Consider the following 22,286-nt stretch of genomic DNA (forward strand, 5'->3'; position numbering starts at 1 on the left):
GACCCAAAACTATTCTCATACCACGCCTTACAAATGTTGAATGTAAACGTGCAATTAACATTCTCCCGGCTGGCCAATCTACAGTTCCTGTTGCATTACATGGACAATTCACAACCTAAGGACACAAGTGCATCAAATGGGTATGACAAATGGTCGAGGGACGCCACATGCCGAGGACAATCAAACTGGCTACATCATTTGACAACCACAATGTCAACCAGTAAATCACTGTTAGGGGTTCACGTAACTGCCCAGTACATCACTGGTGCGCTACCCATCTTCGGGTCCGACGTGCTCTTGTTGGGCCAATTCTGACCCATGTAAATCATAAACAATGTCTACTCTGGCAGCGTATGAAATAAGCCAAAAAACCCAGCCAGACTGCCAAAATGGATTTAACCAGGCCAGACACCAAGATATGGTGAATGTACTCAGGCTAGCCGTAAATTTAGAAATCTAGCCCGTCTCAGGCGGTCGGACGGGCCTTATTTCATACACTGACTCTGGGCACAATTGCACCTGTAGATGGCTACATTTTCTGCAAAATGTGGTATTGATGTCATGGAGTTGCCATCGGGATCACCTGATCTCAATCCCATCGAACATGTATGGGATGCTCTTGGGAGAAGTCTTTGTGCCTTGAGACTTCAACCCCAGAATGTTCAAGAGCTACTGGCGCCATATTGGTACAATGGTACTGAACAAGCTCCAATACAGAGGGCTTGTCCCTGTGAAATCAAAAAGTGACCCCGTTGTGATCCTGGAAGGTGCAACAAACAAACCTTAACGCCTAATTGTGTTTTAGTGTATGCTCATTACGTCCATAAAACCAGATTCATCCACTAGCAACACACTTTGTTCTATATGGGGATGTTTGGGAAGTTTCTTTTATTGTGTAGTATACGACACAATCCCACTGACCTGTCCGGGGCCCCTGTGACTATCTCTTTTTTCTACATATGTTTTCTCCCACAGATAAGACTGACCATGTCAGTCAAAATCAAAACAGTGTGTACACCATAACATTTTTTTCCTTGCTGGTAGGGGTGAAACGGTATTGGTAGAACCGTGGTATTTTGCCATCGGTCCGGTATTTCGTAATGCAATCCCAAAATTTGGGATTTTCGGGTGTTTATCTAGTCATAAAATGACAGTTTTGTTCATTCAAAATAACAAAGATTATGGTTATTTTTTTCAATGTTATTAAACAATGTAAGGTTTGGCTCTTGTCAGTATTCTGCATTATGATCATATCTGATATACCGAAGGCCTTGTACCGTAAATACACCAATTTTCCTTTCATTAATTCGTGACTAATAACCATACTCTACCTTGATGAGCCAGTTTTACACTTTCTTTAACATATACTTTTCTAATAGCTTTGGTCTAGATTCGATAAAAATGTAAACAAGTAAGCTGATGTTACAGTATTCAAGTTACGATCATCTTAGCAATTATGACTTGTGGAACGGCCACAAACTGATTGTAGCACCACCAAGTCAATGTTAATGGGGATAAATGTAAAGTAAATGGGGCATTACCCTGGCCACATGACCGATCACTTCTGTTAGCCTTCCATCAATTTTACTGTTCAAGCCATACTCAGCAGACATAGTGACCACCCAATCCCTACTATGTCCAGTTTCTCCACAAGCATAGAAACTGCCACTGTTTTAGTTGACAGAACATCTACCAGAGTACAGGGTTCTGATCCACAAAGCATTCACAGCGTAATGACCCATTTTAACTCTATACTTTATCACAGGCTTATAAATGATGTGGTGCTAAGATGTGAGTGAGTGAGTCGGGTTTTACACCTCTTTTAGCAATATTCCAACAATATCACTGTGGGGGACACCAGAAATGGGCTTCACACATTGTACCCATGTGGGGAATCAAACTCCTGTCTTCGCCATGATGAGTGAATACTTTAACCACTAGTCTACCCCAGACCCAAAGATGTTAAAGGTGGACGCTTTTATTACCCGGCTTGGTGCTAAGAAGAGTTTGTGGACAGGGTATTTCCTTGGTATAAAGTTCAATGGAAGACAATCCCAACCCATGTCAGACCCAAAGATGTTGAAGGTGATTATGCTTATAACCCGGCTTGGTGCTTGGAGCATGAAAGGTTTGAAAGACTGAATGGCAGCAGCACTGTGTCAATTTAGCAAAGTGTATTAATGTCAAACTGCAGCTAACAAAAGGCAAAATACACCACCAGATCTATAAGTCGAACTTGTTGCCATGGAAAGCGCCAAAAAATATTTTATTCAGAATTCCAAAACTACCAAAAGGCACCAGTACACCACCAGATCCATGTATGTGCCAAGTTTGGTGAAGAAACATCGAGCGGTTTTAGAGTTCTGCTCGGGAAAAGAAGAAATGTGCGGACGGACGGATTGGACTGGACCGGTGATCGGACGGACTACCGGACGGAGTCCATTTAATACCCGCCAAAAGCGGCTGCGGGGATAATAACTAAGAGTCATCAGAAGATGACATATCCCCCGCCTCCACATCTTTGAAAGAACAAATCATCTGACAGTTACTTAAAGTCCAGCTTGATTTTAGACTGAGTGCAAATCATTTCCATGGAAATCATGAAAAAAATAAATGACAAAATCTGCAAATAGCAAAGGCACCACTTTGGGATCTGCCTCACATATCTGCCAAGTTTTGCTGAAAGATATTAAGAAGTTTTTAGCAGTTGTGCTCGAAACAAAACCTACCCCTCCCTTTTGAGACTAAGTCAGAATTGTTTCCATGGAAACCGAGAAAATAATAAATCACAAATATCTGCAAATAGCAAAAGGCACCACTTTGGCATCTGCCTCACATATCTGCCAAGTTTTGCTGAAAGATATTGAGAAGTTTTCAGTTGTGCTCGGAAATGAAACCCACCCTTCCTTTTGAGACTAAGTCGAATAATTTCCATGGAAACCGAGAAAATAATAAATCACAAAAATCTGCAAATAGCAAAGGCACCACTTTGGGATCTGCCTCACATATCTGCCAAGTTTTGTTGAAAGATATTGAGAAGTTTTGAGTTGTGCTCGAAACGAAGCCCACCCCTCACTTTTGCAACTAAGTCCAAAATCTTTTCCATGGAAACCGGAAAAGTAAAATGCCAAAAATCTGCAAATAGCAAAAGGCACCACTTTAGGATCTGTTTGATATATCTACCAAGTTTTGTTAAAAATATTGAACGGTTCTTGAGTTATGCTCCGGAAACGAAGCCCACCCTTCTTTAAAACTAAGTCCAAAACGTTTCCATGGAAACCGAGAAAAATAAAAATGACAACAATCTGTAAATAGCAAAAGGCACCACCTTAGGTTATGTTTGACATATCTACCAATTTTGGTTAAAAAATATCGAACGGTCTTTGAGTTATGCTCTGGAAACAAAATGATTACGGACGGACGGACAGACGGCCGAGGCGACGACTATATCCCCCCGCATTACATGCCGGTGGGATAAAAATGTCACTGAACTTGCAGGCATATCCCATTTCAAGTGCAATAATCTTGACCATGACATCAAAACCCATTTCACCTCCTCACCTCATAGCAAAGCAGAGTCACTGGGTGCAGCTTTAAACTTAAATGTTTCCATACAGCTGAAATACTGCTGAACCTTTGCTGTGGTAATAGGGCAGTCTTATGATTAAAGCCTTAATTTGTCAGACCTAAAGACCGAGTTGTTTCCCGATAAGGGTGAGGTGAGGTGAAATTGGGTTTAACGTCGTGCTTGAGAATATTTCGCTCATATGACAACGTGCATGTATGTGTATGTGCGGCTGCTTGTACTAGCCCAGACTTAAGCTGGTTTTATAGTGCTAGCCCACTGAGATACCATGCCGCAGTGAAGCATGAATACCCCACTCAGAAACATTATACTGACTACGAGCCGACCAGTCCTTGTTGTACCCATTAATGCCCAGCACCAGGCGGGGACCAACAAGTCCCATATTTTAACGTCTTTTGGTATGACGCGGTCGGGGATCGAACCCGTGACCTTCCGCTCTCCGGGCGGACTCTCTAACCACTACACCACGGGGGCGGTCCCCGATAAGGGTACACAGTGTGAAGTCAGTTTCTGTGTCCCTTGCTGAGAGATAGATAGAATATTGCTGAAACGGACATGGACCTTGGATCATGGTCCCCAGACATTCTTGGGACTCTTAAGGGCATCCTACCTGTCATAATGCACCTTCTGGAAAGTTGCAGGAACCTCTACAAGAGATTGGAAGTGTTGTGAGTTCTGTTCTCGGAAATCTTCTGCCACTCGGAATACATCAAGGAATACACTTTCTCCACCTTCAACACACTTGTCGAACCTGAAATTATTATCACCATAACTTTTAAGATTAAAGCCATATACTACTGATTAAGCCAGAGCAATACATCATGGTGGCACCCTGGTTTCAGATCACCATCAACTTCAACCAAAATGGCGAGAACGATGAACACAGTGATTTGTTTCCATGTTGATTGATCATCATGGTAAAAAGCTCAGTTCCAAATAGAAAATACCATCTAGTCTACAGATACACTTACACAAATTACAGTACATGGTAAGTTTAACTCCCAGCTGCCCAAGACCATGGCCTCGTTCCTCAAAGCGATCGTAGTGCTACGACTGTAGTAAGTCTATGTAGGGGAGTTACGATCGTGTTATTGTTACGATCGCTTTGAGGAACGGGGCCCAGGCATTAACTTACTATACTAAAGTAAACTTCTTTTTTAAATATTATGATGTTTAAATTGGTCCATGAAATACATGTGACCTGTAAAAAACACAAAATTAGTTAATACTATGCAACTTAACATGGAAAATCAGTGATTACAATTTGGGAATTTTTACGGACATTTGCTGCAGACTTGGGGGAGAGTATCCTCTGAGCAGATCTACATAAACCACTGAAGTCTGAAACAATTCACTGCTGCACAGATTTGTTATCCAACATCATACTTCCATATTATATCAACATCCAATCTATATGACAGAGGCATTTAATAATAAAGTTTGAACCTGACAATCCAGTGATAGATATTATGAACAATGTCCCACTCTGTCATGTCATGATGACACTCAGTCAGCCTGACCATATGACTGACTGACTGACTGAGTTTGGTTTTATGCCGCTTTTAGCAATATTCCAGCAACATCACGGCGGGGGACACCAGAAATGGGCTTCACACATTGTACCCATGTGGGGAATCGAACCCGGGTCTTAGGCGTGACGAGCCAACGCTTTAACCACTAGGCTACCCCAGCGCCCCCTGACCATATGATCCTTTAAATCGCCTGTAATATCTAGCAACATTGAATGGAATGAATTTTAACCCAGTACCCCGTACATCATCAGCTAAGTCAAAGCTGAGGGTTGGTCTACATTAATATTAATTTCAAGTCTACTACCATAAATACTGTTGACACATTTGTTACTGTGTTTCGAACAAGTGATGCCACTATCTCTCATTTCACTTACTTTTTGTAACTTATAATCAGTGTGTCATTCAAAGTCCTGCTAAAAAATGAATTATCACTATTTAAAGAAGATTACATTAGAAATACTATATTTGCATTGTAACTCTGCAGTTTACATAAAATATATCAGTGAAACAATTTGGCTTTAGATACAGACACATATTGTCTCACTTCTTCCCATTAGAACATACAGTAGATTATTGCATACATATGATAAATTACAGGAAACTGAACAGTTAGTACAAACAATGTATCTGGTGACTATCATTATTATAAAGAATGTCCATTTACATGTCTCTTCTCTGACTTACAATACAGTATCAAAGTGAGCATAATCAGATTCAGAATAAAGTCTTCAGGAATGCATGAATGAATGAATGAATGAAAGAATGAGCCAATATACTATAGTACTGTCGGAAATAGAAAAAAACTGTATTTTCTCTTTTATCTCTACAATTTATGTAGTTGATATGTGAAAGTGTGAAATATCTGTTAAACTAAGAGCTAAGCTTTATGCAAATTAGTGTGTGACGATATTGTATTACAAAGGACACTTTTTAAATGCCCAATTTGAAATTAGGCGTAGATTCATTATAAACTATAGCTGACGATTCATTATAAAAAAATAATAACTTTTATGCCGAAACTATTAAGGATGTAGCTACCATGCAGTCTCACTGTCACTATAAAAAGAAACAGATAGGAGGGGTCGCCTCAAAAAGCAAAACCTGGGGTCGGGCTTGGGGATAGAGATATCAGCTAAGATAAGATAATCCTTTAGGGCAATTATACTGGGGAGGTACACGGCACGGCATAATAATTTACAAATAATATCCAGTCCTGTCGATCTTCGGGTGGTCATGCCACCTATATACTCATGACGCGCTTCTATGGTTTTCGGGTATCATACTCTCTTACATATCTCAACATAAACTTTATGAAAGAAAGACACGTAAGATGTTAATCAGTAGATGAGACATAGTCAACACACATGACAAAGCACAAAATATCTTTGAGATGACCCCTTGTGCCTGTAGGCAGCACGTGCATTTCATGCCAGGTGAGTCGATGGTCCGTCATCATACCTGTCTGAGCGACCTAATTGCCATCTATAGTCTGATCTATTGTTTTCAGCAGCTATTCGTATTTTTTCTAAGTTTTGCCCGATTTTACGAGTAAACATGCTTTTCTGGATATCGTATTACGCATCCCACTGAACGCCCAGTTAGGCCGAAGTGGGTTATTTCGACATATGCTATTTGCGATTGTGTAAATTTTAGGGATACAGAGTAACAGCCTAAAAACAGTTTTTTTCTATTTCCGACAGTACTTAAGTCCTGCACATGCACTACATTCGTAACGCACCTGCTTAGAATTTATGCATGACTGCAAAATCTGCACTGCATAAAGTAGGTGGAAAGTCTGTCAGTTACTCACAGATAATTCACTGATAAAATATTCGAGTGATGTCATGGCTGTATTTTAATCAAATCAAATTGTCACCTTCTAGCAAACAGAAGCTGCAGACCGGGAGGAGACTCATAGTACACAAGGTCCATGTGAAGGTCAAGGCCAACACTAGAGTAGGCGATGTTGATTGGACGAGGAGTGCTCACTACGTCAAATGACTAAAAAACCAAAGTCAAGTCAGTCAAGTTTTGACAATATTTATACTTTGATGATCATATTTTTGTATTGAATAACCTGCAGAATGTTTCCAAAACTTTAATGACTGTATATTGTAACGGCAGACGTTATTGTTTGGAAATGAAATCATGACAAAAAAGTAGGCCATGGGCTTGAATCCCAAAATTGTCTTAATTATATAACTTGTCCCGTAAGAACCTTACACTTGTTCGAGCAATGTGGTAAGATTTTTACCATCTGTATATGATGAGATTTCTTTGAGCTCAATGTGACAAGTTGTAACTGTATATTGTGTCAAAATCAACCAATTTGTTCATATGCGATACGTATTAGCTGTTTTGACCTCAATATTTCAACGTCGGCCTACATGGCACAGCAGATAGAGAGTCAACCCAAAAGTCAGTGGTTTGATCAAACACGCTAAAATATGAATAATGCATATCACTGTATAGGTGTAATAATCTTCAACATTAAACCCCATTTGACTTTGCCACCAAAGTCCATTTAAACATGTGAGCCCAGTTCCTAACTACATTGTTCGTGCTAAAGCAATCAGAACATAAACACAGATTTACAACCATTAGGGCTGGCTATTGATCTACATCATTGAGATCGATAATTGTTTACTAAATATTGATTGATATATTGATAAATATCAAAGTAACTTTGAGCAAAATCGCCAAAACTGGTGAGTGATGACATATTATGCATAGATGAGTATCAAAACACCGTCCTAAAATTAATTTAGAAGCAGCCCATGAATTAAGGCAGAAATTTGTGTATTGTGTGCAAACTTTTTCATCACAATAGTGCGAAGATTTGTTTGCGGAATGGTCAGAAGAAATAAATAATAACTTACGTCTCCATATATGGTATGTTGAGGTCTGTCAATCAACTCTGCAACCTAGCAACAAAAACATAAACTCAAAGTGAGTGAGTGAGTGAGTTTAGTTTTACACCGCACTCAGCAATATTCTAGCTATATGGTGGCGGTATGTAAATAATCGAGTGTGGACCAGACATTCCAGGGATCAACAGCATCAGCATCGATCTACAAAATTGGGAACCGATGACATGTGTAAACCAAGTTAGCGAGCCTGACCACCCAATCCCGTTAGTCGCCTCTTACGACAAGCATGGGTTGCTGAAGATCAATTCTAACCTGGATCTTCATGGGTCCATAAACTTAAACACAGAAGGGACTCTCATAGATAAATTCAGGGATGGGTGCATAAAGGAGGGTCAGGAAGATGTTTCAACATTTGTGAATAACAGCAACCATCCCTATATATGTATTAATTATATAACTCCATGTAAAAGAGTTGATGTTCTCCGTCATGTCGTTATCAGTTTCAAGGCACAATTGGTCAATCAATCAGTTTTAATTTTTACTGAACATGTTCTATTTTGACTATGGAATGTGTAAAAAGGGAAAAGGTCAGTATTTCGTTTCACAGCCCATCAGAACAAAGAATGTTTAAAAATGGTACTTGTTGTTACCCTGACTTGTGTTCCGGGATAAAACATGGACAGTTAGCTTAAGAAAGAGTATCTTGCCTCCTGTGAGTCAAGAACAGCACAATCAGATGACCCCCCATCCTAAAAAACACACTCACAGACATTGCTAAGAGAACGCAATAATATTGGCCACTTTGTTAAATCTCACTTTAGCTCATCTCACCTTTATTGTTGACAACATTCCTTCAATATGATACAAAGTAACAAAGGATTTATGATCACATTTAAATTCCCACATATATAGTTTCTTTTAATACAAAATTTGCATACCTACAGACACAAGGCATGCCTGATACACCTTGTCGACATATATATGTATGTATAAAAGAACCATCTAACCTTCCTTACCTTTGTTACCATGTTTTGTTCTAGCGGAACCCCTGTCAGTAGGCAGAGACCATATTGATTGATCAGTGTCAGCCATCTGTCAATGAGAATATATATTATAATGATAACAATAATAATAACTATAACAATATCAACAATAACAACAGCAATATCAACCATATCAACAATAACAACAGCAATATCAACTATATCAACAATAACAACAGCAATATCAACCATATCAACAATAACAGCAATATCAACCACATGAATAATAACAACAGCAATATCAACCACATCAACAATAACAACAGCAATATCAACCACATCAACAATAACAACAGCAATATCAACCATATCAACAATAACAACAGTAATATCAAACACATCAACAACAAGAAGACAAAGTCATCAATATCCCCTGCAATGGCAAAATACTCTTCATGATTATGTCTACGAGTTATGATTATGTCAAATATTTAGGTGTGTATAGAAAAGTGGAAGGAGAGTATTGAAAGGTTTTGCCAAAAAAGTTCTGCTCCAGAAAGGAGCACTATCACCAATTTCAGTCTAAGTCAAACTTGTTGCCATGGAAACGCCAAAAATATTTTATTCAGAATTCCAAAACTACCAAAGGCACCAGTACACCACCAGATCTATCTATGTGCCAAGTTTGGTGAAGAAATAGTGAATGGTTTTAGAGTTCTGCTCGGAAAAGAGCACAACCACCAATTTCAGTCTAAGTCAAACTTGTTGCCATGGAAACGCCAAAATATTTAATTCAGAATTCCAAAACTACCAAAAGGCACCAGTACACCACCAGATCCATGTATGTGCCAAGTTTGGTGAAGAAATATTGAATGGTATTAGAGTTCTGCTCGGAAAAAGACAAACTTGTTGCCAAAAATATTTTATTGCAGGACCGTACACCACCAGATCTATGTATGTGCCAAGTTTGGTGAAGACGAATGACTGACCACCAATTTCAGTCTAAGTCGAACGGCCATGGTCCATTTAATACCATAAAGTACACCACCAGCGTTGCAAGAGGGATAATAACAACAATATCAAACACATCAATAATAACAACAGCAACATCCACAAAAAACAATAACAAGAAGACAAAGTCATCAATATCCCCCGCAATGGCAAAATACTCTTCATGATTATGTCTACGAGTTATGATTATGTCAAATATTTAGGTGTGTATATAGAAAAGTGGAAGGAGAGTATTGAAAGGTTTTGAAAGTTCTGCTCCAGAAGGGGAGCACTATCACCAATTTCAATCTAAGTCAAACTTGTTGCCATGGAAACGCCAAAAATATTTTATTCAGAATTCCAAAACTACCAAAAGGCACCAGTACACCACCAGCTCTATGTATGTGCCAAGTTTGGTGAAGAAACATTGAACGGTTTTAGAGTTCTGCTCCGGAAAAGAGCACTACTACAATTTCAGTCTAAGTCAAACTTGTTGCCATGGAAACGCCAAAAATATTTTATTCAGAATTCCAAAACTACCAAAAGGCACCAGTACACCACCAGATCTATCTATGTGCCAAGTTTGGTGAAGAAACATTGAACGGTTTTAGAGTTCTGCTCCGGAAAAGAGCACTACCACCAATTTCAGTCAAAGTCGAACTTGTTGCCATGGAAATGCCAAAAATATTTTATTCAGAATTCCAAAACTACTAAAAGGCACCAGTACACCACCAGATCTATCTATGTGCCAAGTTTGATGAAGAAATAGTGAACAGTTTTAGAGTTCTGCTCCGGAAAAGAGCACTACCACCAATTTCAGTCAATGTCGAACTTGTTGCCATGGAAACGCTAAAAAATATTTTATTCAGAATTCCAAAACTACTAAAAGGCACCAGTACACCACCAGATCTATCTATGTGCCAAGTTTGGTGAAGAAATATTGAACGGTTTTAGAGTTCTGCTCCGGAAAAAAGCACTACCACAAATTTAAAAGTCGAACTTGTTGCCATGGAAACGCCAAAGATATTTTATTCAGAATTCCAAAACTAGCAAAAGGCACCAGTACACCACCAGATCTATCTATGTGCCAAGTTTGGTGAAGAAATAGTGAACGGTTTTAGAGTTCTGCTCCGGAAAAGAGCACTACCACTAATTTCAGTCAATGTCGAACTTGTTGCCATGGAAACGCCAAAAATATTTTATTCAGAATTCCAAAACTAGCAAAAGGCACCAGTACACCACCAGATCTATCTATGTGCCAAGTTTGGTGAAGGAATATTGAATGGTTTTAGAGTTCTGCTCCGGAAAAAAGCACTACCACCAATTTCAAAGTCAAACTTGTTGCCATGGAAACGCCAAAAATATTTTATTCAGAATTCCAAAACTACCAAAAGGCACCAGTACACCACCAGATCTATCTATGTGCCAAGTTTGGTGAAGAAATAGTGAACGGTTTTAGAGTTCAGCTCCGGAAAAGAGCACTACCACTAATTTCAGTCAATGTCGAACTTGTTGCCATGGAAACGCCAAAAATATTTTATTCAGAATTCCAAAACTACCAAAAGGCACCAGTACACCACCAGATCTATCTATGTGCCAAGTTTGGTGAAGGAATATTGAACAGTTTTAGAGTTCTGTTCCGGAAAAGACAAATGTGCACGGACAAATGTGCACGGACGGACGCACGCACGGACGGAGTCCATTTTAATACCCCCCGCAAAACGCGTTGCGGGGGATAACAACAGCAATATCAACCACATCAACAATAACAACAGCAATATCAACCATATCAATAATAACAACAGCAATATCAACCATATCAACAATAACAACAGCAACATCCACACAAAAACAAACACAAAAAACAATAACAATACTCATCATATTAATGACTCCACGGATACAAAAGGTAAACTTTCTTCCAGGAAATAACATGTCTACATTCATGAAAATAGACACTGAGAGCTACTTTGTTTCTCATTGTTACAGCTGCCCAGTCCATTAGCCAGACTATCCTATACTTCCTTTCAAAAGTTTAGACTCACTAGTGTAAATATAGCCACTTACTTCAGGCAACTGTTCTAAACTAAATTTTGCAAAGTATTCCATACTGTTTAAAGGTACTGTTTACACATGAGATGATGTATTGTAAAACAAATTCATAATGTTGAAAAGATTATTGTCATGAGTTCAATAAATGATAAAAACTCAGTGAAAATTGGTGCATTCTTAACAAAACTTTACACGAAAACGCAGCTGTTCACATGCATGACATTTGCACATGCTTTTCAGCAACTTGATGCATGATCCTCGTGCAATTCATCTGCAGAGGTTTGCAGTTATTGGAGAAATCAATCTTCGATGTAACCACATATATATCCATAACATATAGTTAGTGTTTTAAGTGAGCCTTAACTTTTGAAAGGAAGTATATTACACCTCTATTACTCTGACAATCAGCTTACTTGAGAAGCTGAGTCTGGGACTGTATCACGTCGCTGTACAACAGGGCTGGGATGCTCTGAAATAAACAGGAACATGAGACTCACTAAATGGTTTTTAAAGAGTCATCTTTATCTAAAAAACAAACATCTTTCATATAATTTTTTGATGACCAGAATATGGGTGGAACAGATTGACAAATTGGAGCTATAGAAATCCACTTTTTTAATAGAATTTATTCAAACACATACTCCTACCCTTTCAAAAATGTTACAAAAATATAAGTACCAAAAAGCAACAAACTGGGTTACTGCCCTTGAAAAAGGGTGCATTTACTATGAAATTCCATTAATTGGGAGTTATTGCAGTACCTCATCCATTCGAATCATAATAACTCATTAATAGCCAAGAGTTATTATTTTAATATCATGTGAACTACATCCACCCTTTGACTGAAAACAGCACTTCAAAGTTTGAGCTTTTTACTGTTGTCAGCGGTATCAAGCAGTTGTAAGTGAGTATTGGTTTGATGTTACTGTTTGCTGTATTCCAGGAGTACCATGGCAGAGGACACCAGAAACATGTTTCATACATTGTACCTATGATGGAAATTGAACCTGAGCCGTTAGTGTCAGAAGCAAACACTGTAACCACTTGACTACACCACTACTTTGTCATAAACTTGATTAAAGCTGTTCAAACATTCTTTCCTTTGCATGCTCAAAGTGGGTCTTGAGGACCTGGACATCTAGTTAGACACCTAGATATACTGAACATCACTGAAAACGCACCAGTCCAAACTTGTCCATATTTTCATCAAGATTGATTTCAGCATGACAATGATCAATGAATATAACTAACATGAAGTCGAAGGGCATGTCCAGTTGAAAAAATGCTTTAGAAACAAATTACTGTCCACTGTATGACTCTTAATTCCAAAATGCATCAACATGCAGCCACGCCATGAAAAAAAGCGCGAATTTTGTTCTGAAATCATACTGACTGTGACATTAAAAGCAGGTGTATGAGAACCGATTCTCATTGCTTCAGTTACGATTGTGAAACGAGAACAGAGATGCCGAGGTTAACATCTCACGAAAGAGAACGTGCACTAGGCATGAGTCAGGTTGGCACCAGCAGTAGGGATATTGCTTGACAACTTTTCGACTTGGCCACTCCAACATCGTTAGGCTTCATAGACGACATCAGTCGACAGGCAGCACCATTGACCTTCAATGACCTTGGCAACAACATGTTACGACGCTCCATCAGGATCGCCATATTGACCTTGTCCATATCAGTGATTGAACACTGGACTGCTGCACTAGTTCAAGGTTGATGTTGGGGTCATCAGCGCTGACTCCATGCGACGCCGTCTACACGCTACAGGGCTCCATGCTCGATGTCCTTACGTTGGACCAATTCTGACTGACAGACACCGTAATGAGCGTATACAATGGGCTAGCAGGCATTTTCAGTGAAGGTTACAACAATGGCATGGTGTGGTAGTCACTGACGAGTCACGTCTTCCTCTACGTAATGCTGACAGCTGATTTCGTGTTTGGCGTAGACGTGGTGAACGTTATGCTGATGAGTGTGTGGTTCAGACAGACCTTTGGGTGGTGGGAGTGTCATGGTCTGGGGTGGAAGAAATTACAATCACAGGACTGCCTTCATGTCTGTCAAGGAGAGTTAATGCCCTTTATTACCGTGAGCAGATTCTTCAGAATCACATCATATCAAAATATCTTCAATCACCACCAAGATGTCCATACTTTTCAACAGGACAACGCACGGGCACACACAACAAGACTTTCCATGCAGTATCTGGCCCAGCAACACATCCAGGTTATTTACTGGCCAGCACAGTCATCAGATGTATCCCCCATGGAGCACTTGTGGGACGAAATTGGTCAAAGTCTTTCGCGGAAAAAACAGATGTGAAACATCCGTGAACTTGAGGCTGCACTACTGCAGAAGTGGAATTACATCCTCAAGAACTCTATTCAGACCCTTATTGACTCAATGAGGAGACGTTGAACTGCATGTGTCAATGCAAATGGCAGTGACACGCAATATTGACTTTTCAATTTGACCCCACGTGTGTTTGATCCTTTCTGACTGTGGAATATTTCAAAGAATGAGCGTCTTTTCTGTGTTGTTGTTTTTGTCAGTCGTCCATCTGTTATTGTCCACTCAAAAACTGTCAATTTCATACACGTGCTTTTAATAATCTGAACTTTTATAAGTGGTGCGTTTTCAATGATGTTCAGTATATAAATAGCACAGCAGCAATCTCTTGGACACCTCTTAGTTTGTAAATCTGTTTGTGAGTTACCGTATTTCGTCTAATAAGCGCCAGGGGTTCTAATAAGCTCTGGAGATAAAGCAGTGGTTTAAGAAATTAGCACCAGGTCTCTAATAAGCACTGGGTACGTTCTTTATAAATGTATTCTCCCTTCATCCAAAAATAGATTTATTAAGGAATGGTCCCTAACTTTGAAGTAATACTCACTAACAATTAATTACGGTACACCCAGCAAGAGCAATAAGAGCTTCATCTCCAATAAGTGCTGGGTCTGAAAGTCCATTGAAAAATTACGCGACCAGGCGCTTAGAGAGGAAATTAGTAACGGTACCTACCTTGGCAGTGCACTCATCTGTGAGCCTGACTTGAGCAGCACGTTTGTGGCGGGCTTCCTGTGAGTAACAGTTGGAGTGCAGGTATTGGAGAGGCACTCTGCCCACGTGTCCACAGGTCCATTTCAGTTCCACTCCATCACCTTGAACATAAGCATGCCAGTCTATCGCAGACATCAGGTATATGAATACCACACTGCGGCGGGCCATTGGTGTGTGAACACGCTCTGACACAGGCCATTGATATGTTGTGTGGATACCAGTGTCACAGACAACTAATGCGTCAACACCACCATCACAGACAACTAATATGTGAACACCACTGTCACACAACTAATATGACAACACTACTGTCATAGCCAATTTGTGAACACCACCGTCACAGACAGCCAATCTGTGAACACCACCATCACAGACAGCCAATCTGTGAACACCACCATCACAGACAGCCAATCTGTGAACACCACCATCACAGAAAGCCAATCTGTGAACACCACCATCACAGACAGCCAATCTGTGAACACCACCATCACAGACAGCCAATCTGTGAACACCACCATCACAGACAGCCAATCTGTGAACACCACCATCACAGAAAGCCAATCTGTGAACACCACCATCACAGACAGCCAATCTGTGAACACCACCATCACAGAAAGCCAATCTGTGAACACCACCATCACAGAAAGCCAATCTGTGAACACCACCATCACAGAAAGCCAATCTGTGAACACCACCATCACAGACAGCCAATCTGTGAACACCACCATCACAGAAAGCCAATCTGTGAACACCACCATCACAGAAAGCCAATCTGTGAACACCACCATCACAGACAGCCAATCTGTGAACACCACCATCACAGAAAGCCAATCTGTGAACACCACCATCACAGACAGCCAATCTGTGAACACCACCATCACAGACAGCCAATCTGTGAGCACCACTGTCCCATGCCATCAATATGTAAATTCAGTCGAAGCTCACTCATCCGGACACTCACATTTTCTCAAATAATGTCCAGATGAACAACTTACCGGGTCTCTGTATCACTAGTTGATTGACCAGAACTACCTACACAAATACACAATTTCTGCCGAGATACATGTAAAATACACAGCAGACTTTCTGAAGTACATGCTTATTGATAAATAAACTACATAAAAAATGGATCTACCTACTGCTTATTATTGTAACAGATGGTGCATGGAGAAACAGCTGTCACAAATAGCGTGGGTCACCCTGCCACACACAAACATGAGTTACAGCCATGTTTAACTCTACCAAGTGACAGCTTCACTTCATTAATTACATTAAGTTGTACGCTTTCATAAGCGTAAACAGTAATCTGGAAATACTTTTTGCTCAAGTGAACCTTTTGATGTTGAAATTATCTTTATGCAGGGTTTGTGGTGAGATCCATGAAGATCCAGTGTAGCAGGCCATTTCTTCCTCGGTCTAAACTTTCCCCGGGGAGAATCTAGCCTGGGCCAAACTTTCCCCGGAAAGTTTTGTCCTAGGATATTCTTACCCCAGGGAAAGTGGGCAACCCATGCTTGTTGTAAGAGGCGACTAACTGGATCGGGTGGTCAGAGATTCGCTGACTGGGTTGACACATGTCATCGTATCCCAATCATGTAGATTGATGCTTATGATGTTGATCACTGAACTGTCTGGTCCAGATTCGATTGTTTACAGACCGCGGCCATATAGCTGGAATATTGCTGAATACGGCGTTACCAACCAAATTGTGGTTGTGAAAGTATAATCAGTGTTTCAAGGCCTGAAAGAAATGGCTACTACAAACTGGGAGTGTGTAAATGTGAAGGAGCAGTGGTAGAGAGAAATGAACAACCACAGCACAGAGACGGACACCCAAAATGGGCTTCATACATTGTTCCCATGTGAAGAATTGAACCCAGGTCTTCAGGAAGACAAGCAAATCCTTTAACCCCACTGCCCCAAGTCAAGTTAGATATACAAGGAGAGGGGATGGAGATTTTTCAACATTATAAAAGCATACAGTATTAATCACCTTTTTGAAAATTACAGAGGTCAGTTTCTCTGTTGGTGAGACCTTTAATCTAGCCTTGAAGTAATCATTGAGCACCATGGGAATAAAAGATGCCTTCATTACAGTAAATAATAGTACAACATGTGACACTTCAGTAAAACGAACATACTGTTGTTTGTAATGGAAACTGCATTTCCACATCCTGAAACTACATTTCAATAAAAGAGGGTTTTTTTTATGTATCTTATTTGTTTAATATATATATTGACAAACAGGCATGTTTCTGTCACAGATTACAAATATCTGAATTCCACTCTCAAAGGACACCAGTATTTGCATACCATAGTGTTGCTGACAAGCACCTGATATTTCACAAGTTTGCTTATCATCTAAATCTTAAAAGAGATCCAAGACATCAGCTCTATCAGTCAGCCATGTGTAGTGTATGTACAAATACTTCCAGGCATGGTTGAGGAAGTCAAAAACTTTCTGACTAGTAAATGTGTGATGGACCACTTCATCAAAATGCAACAACACATCTTACAGCATTAGAAACTATCAAAGACAGAGACAATATTTCAAAGGGCTAGCAGAACATAACATGTCCAACTTTCTAAGCCTGTTTCACAAAGTGCCCATAGCACAGAGACTGTTGTACCTCCCATATGTATTACAGGTCTACAACAGTCATTGATGTAATTACAGCCCTTTGTTGTGGAGAAGCAGGCATGTTTAACATATGCATGAATAGAAATCTCATATCATAACACGGCTTGTACAAACAACTCACAGTGTTTGGAACAGTATGTTATGTGTGATGTAAAAGGGCACCTGAAATGTCCGCTGATTCCACGGAGATGTCGGGTGGAATGTTGACAATGTCCAGAGTCTTCTGACCGCTGTCCACCTGCTTACATTCCAGGCAATGACAGTTGTGACGCAGCCATACTCCATGAAACCTGCATCACAAAGACTAGGAATACACATTAGAAACTGGTTAAATGTGAAAAATGTTATATTTGGGATTACACTTTCTCAGTAAAATACAGATTCTAGTACTCTTTTTGGCTTAGTCCATCTGGGATTCGAACCCACACTCTCAGAGTCAGGCACCTAGTCGCCAGCACACAAAGTCAGCCTTCTAACCCACTCAGCCTATCATACCTTCCACAAAGATTGTCGAATAACTCATAGTCTTGTCCACAGACTTTGTGTACCCCTCTGATAAGTGTAAATTGTACTAGACTGACTGACTGAGTTTGGTTTTACGCCGCTTTTAGCAATATTCCAGCAATATCATGGCGGGGGACACCAGAAATGGGCTTCACACATTGTGCCCATGTGGGGATTTGAACCCGGGTCGTCGGCGTGACGAGCCAACGCTTTAACCATTAAGCTACCCCACCGCCCCTAAATTGTACTAGAATCTGTACGTTACTGAGATAGCATAATCTGAAAAATATATCATTTGTTACCACAAACACTATACTTGATGATCAAAAACTGATTTAGAACCCAGCACAATCTGGCATAAAAGATAATACCTTCCTAAATCCTTGGTAAGAGCTAACAACACTGTGACATGAAATATCTATACATTTTTGCCATGAGGGCACACCAGATATTCTTGGCTGATGTTAAATTGCAAGAGCCACAAATGTGGACAAAGACAAACTGTAAAAATAAATATTTGGTAATAGAGAGCTTTATGTTCATCCACCAAGACTATTCTGAGTGTGTCATTAAAAGACAAACTAATAACCACAAAGAAAGAAACTTCAATCATGTTCACATTTTGACACTCAAAGCTTACAATGGAGAGCGTGGTGTTTCCCCTTGGTTAAATGTTACAGTCTGTTTGGCTCAAAAGCGGACCAATGAATTGCAATCTAACTCGAAAACTAATAAACATAACATACTCAATGAAACGCTGATCATAATCAAAACATCATACCCAATCTGTGAGGTTTTTGCAGAATTTTTGTCCTAAAAATCATAAAGTTGTTTAACAACCTATCATTAAAATATTGACACAGTTCACTATTTGTTACGAGGGAGGAGTACAGAGAAAGGGACAGCCAGGTGTGCGAGAAGCACGTTCACAGACAAAGTTATTTATTCATTAACCTGTGCTGTGCCGTCTCCATCCTTTCTCGCACACCTGGCTGTCCCTTTCTCTGCACTCCTCCCTCGTAACAAATAGTGAACTGTGTCAATATTTTAATGATAGATTGTTAAACAACTTTTTTATTTTTAGGACAAAAATTCTGCAAAAACCTCACAGAGTGGGTATGATGTTTTGATTATGATCAGTGTTTCATTGAGTATTTTATGTTTATTAGTTTTCGAGTTAGATTGCAATTCATCGGTCCGCTTTTGAGCCAAGCGGACTATAGACCATCAGGCAGAAGGTGGGATTTGACTAAAATGAGTACAATATATGAAAACATTCAGAAATAGTGCAAAAATCATCATAAAACAATTTAATGCTCACCCACTCACTCACTCAACACTCATAATTGCGATCGTAAGTATATTTTTCACTGAACATGAATCAAAGATATGAGTTGAACTAAGAGTTTTGTTACAGCTTTGTTATAATATTGCTTTTATACATATACAAATTACAAATACAAACAATGGACTTTTATAATGAGTAGTGGCAGAATTTTACTGTTCTAGCTAAACAAACGCATCAAAGAATGTTTGTTTTCACTCCAATCTGACTTCTTAAACAACCAAGAGTTGTTACTGACAAACTCAATACCATAATATATGAAACATACTGGTATGTTATATTTAGGTTTACACATTCTCAGTCAAATACAGATTCTCGTAGTTCAATAGGTTGAGTCCCCTCAAGGATTCGAATCCTCACACTTAGAGTCAGGCACCTAATCGCCAGCACGGAAAAGACAGCAATCTAACCCACTCAGCCACTGTGTCTTCCACAAATATCATTATGCATTCATGCCATAAAGTATGACATACTGTAGTCTTCAGCTTGAAATTTTGATCAGTGTTGTAAAAAACAAAATTCATTCACTCATTGATCTGAAACATGATATTTCGGGAAAGAAAAAACAATTACACAGTGTTGATTGATCTATCAATGATTTCAGCATGACAAGAGAAAGCTTTAATCACTAGGCTCCTACTCAAGTGTGTTCACGAGTTAAAACAAGACAATATTTGCAATCTCCAAACTACATTTACCTTGAGTGAGTGAGTGAGTGAGTGAGTGAGTGAGTTAGTTTAGTTTTACGCTGCACTTAGCAATATTCCAGCTATATGGTTGTGGTCTGTAAATAATCGAGTCTGGACCAGACAATCCAGTGATCAACAGCATGAGCATCGATCTGCACAATTGGGAACCGATGACATGTGTCAACCAAGTCAGCGAGCCTGACTACCCGATCCCGTTAGTCACCTCTTACGACAAGCATGGGTTACTGAAGGTTCATCCTAACCCGGACCTTCACGGGTCACATTTACCTTGACTTGGAGCCATCTGACCATTCAACATCCAGGCTCCTCCCAGAGTTGTTTATAGTGTTTGCTTTAGGTGTTGTGGCACAGGAACTTGCATGCCTCTGTACAAGGAGAGAAGGGGTTAATGACAATGTTTCAGAAATAATCCAACATTCTGAAATTGCTGAAGGCTTTGTTGTCTGGTGAATTTTTATACTGAAGCAGATCGATAGATGTTAATTGTTTTTCAAATTTTATTGATGAATTGTGAAAGTGATTCAATTTCAAAATCAAACAATTGCACAAAATGGGTCAACCAGCTGTTAGGATTCAGCTAAAAATACACCATGAGGAAAAATACAACCTGTTTCTATGATACTACAGCTGTAATAGTTCATTCATTTTATTATTTTGGTAAAATATTTTTATTTTCCAAAGTAAATTGTTGACATGTTACATAATACAATCATCGTCATACAGTCAGAAGTTGATACATGATACAGATTTTCATAAGCGTGAGTGTGTAAATTTTGGTTTAACGCCACTTTTAGTAATATCACAGCTGGGGACACCAGAAATGAGCTTCACACATTGCACCCATGTAGGGAATCGAACCCGGGTCTTTGGTGTGACGAGCGAACGCTTTAACCACTAGGCTACTCCACCACCCCATTTTCATAAGTGAGTGAGTGAGTGAGTAGTTTTACGCCGCACTCAGCAATATTCCAAATATATGGCAGTGGTCTGTAAATAATCGAGTCTGGACCAGACAATCCAGTGATCAACAGCATGAACATCGATCTGTGCAATTGGGAACTGATTACATGTGTCAACCAAGTCAGCGAGCCTGACCACCTGATCCCGTTAGTCGCCTCTTACGACAAGCATGGGTTACTAAAGGTTCATTCTAACCCGGACCTTCACGGGTCATTTCTCAACAGTAATAGACATCATAAGCATCAGTCTACACAGTTCATGAGTTAGGATTCAATGAGTGAGTGTGTGACTTAGTTTTATGCTGCACTCAGCATTATTCCAGCTATATGGTGGCAGTCTGTAAATAATCGAGTCTGGATCAGACAATACAGTGATCAACAGCATGAACATGATCTACGCAATTGGGATACAATGGTATGCAATCATCCAAATTTGTAGTCCTGACCATCGTTAGTCGACTCTTTCTATTGCATTGGTTTGTACCCAGAATCACTAGGGATTGGAACTTAAACTAGCACTAAGAAAACTGAATCAGTTGCTGATTCTTCTGAAATGGAGAAACTCAGTTGTGTTTGTCTTAAGAGGTGTCCAAATGGTCAGACACCACTGATTGTCATTATACCTAAACATGTGCTGTTGCTCATGATATCAATTACTGTCAGTCTGAGCTCTTTAACCACTGGGCTACCCCACCACCCCTGTTGAATTGAGGAAACATAACTATTACACCACAACATCACTCACAACACAATGTATTCTAATAATCAAACATAAGATGAAATACAATGACTCCCTGTTGTGCTCTACTCCTGAAACAATTATACATTTATTTTGTGGTTGATCACCAGATTGTCTGGTCCCAGGGAAGTTTTGTCCTAGGATATTCTTACCCCAGGGAAGGTTTGGGCTAGGCTAAAGTCCCACCCACCCACCCTAGGCCAAAGTTTCCCCATGTTTAAACTTGGATATTTTGTTCTGTCCAGGTCAGAATGGTCTAATGAGCAACCCATGCTTGTCGTAAGAGGTGACTAACAGGATCGG

The 22,286-nt window shown here is 39.7% G+C and overlaps 1 protein-coding gene across 4 annotated transcripts in view; it reads right to left on the minus strand.

The window, feature by feature from the left end:
- The window catches only part of LOC124283682 (probable gamma-butyrobetaine dioxygenase), a 41,927-nt gene that overhangs the window by 5,972 nt on the left and 13,669 nt on the right, over nucleotides 1-22,286 (minus strand). For all 4 annotated transcript variants that reach the window (XM_046719688.1, XM_046719687.1, XM_046719686.1 and 1 more), the window contains exons 4-11: nucleotides 20,553-20,650; nucleotides 17,889-18,016; nucleotides 15,047-15,186; nucleotides 12,427-12,482; nucleotides 9,005-9,080; nucleotides 7,998-8,042; nucleotides 6,995-7,119; nucleotides 4,197-4,337 (exon numbers count right to left, since the gene is read on the minus strand). In XM_046719688.1, the coding sequence (XP_046575644.1) occupies nucleotides 4,197-4,337; nucleotides 6,995-7,119; nucleotides 7,998-8,042; nucleotides 9,005-9,080; nucleotides 12,427-12,482; nucleotides 15,047-15,186; nucleotides 17,889-18,016; nucleotides 20,553-20,650 (809 nt within the window). The remainder of the gene's footprint in view (nucleotides 1-4,196; nucleotides 4,338-6,994; nucleotides 7,120-7,997; nucleotides 8,043-9,004; nucleotides 9,081-12,426; nucleotides 12,483-15,046; nucleotides 15,187-17,888; nucleotides 18,017-20,552; nucleotides 20,651-22,286) is intronic.

Source organism: Haliotis rubra, unplaced genomic scaffold (assembly GCF_003918875.1).
Source record: "Haliotis rubra isolate DU_JTF1 unplaced genomic scaffold, ASM391887v1 Scf32, whole genome shotgun sequence".
Classification (NCBI taxonomy): Eukaryota; Metazoa; Mollusca; class Gastropoda; order Lepetellida; family Haliotidae; genus Haliotis; species Haliotis rubra.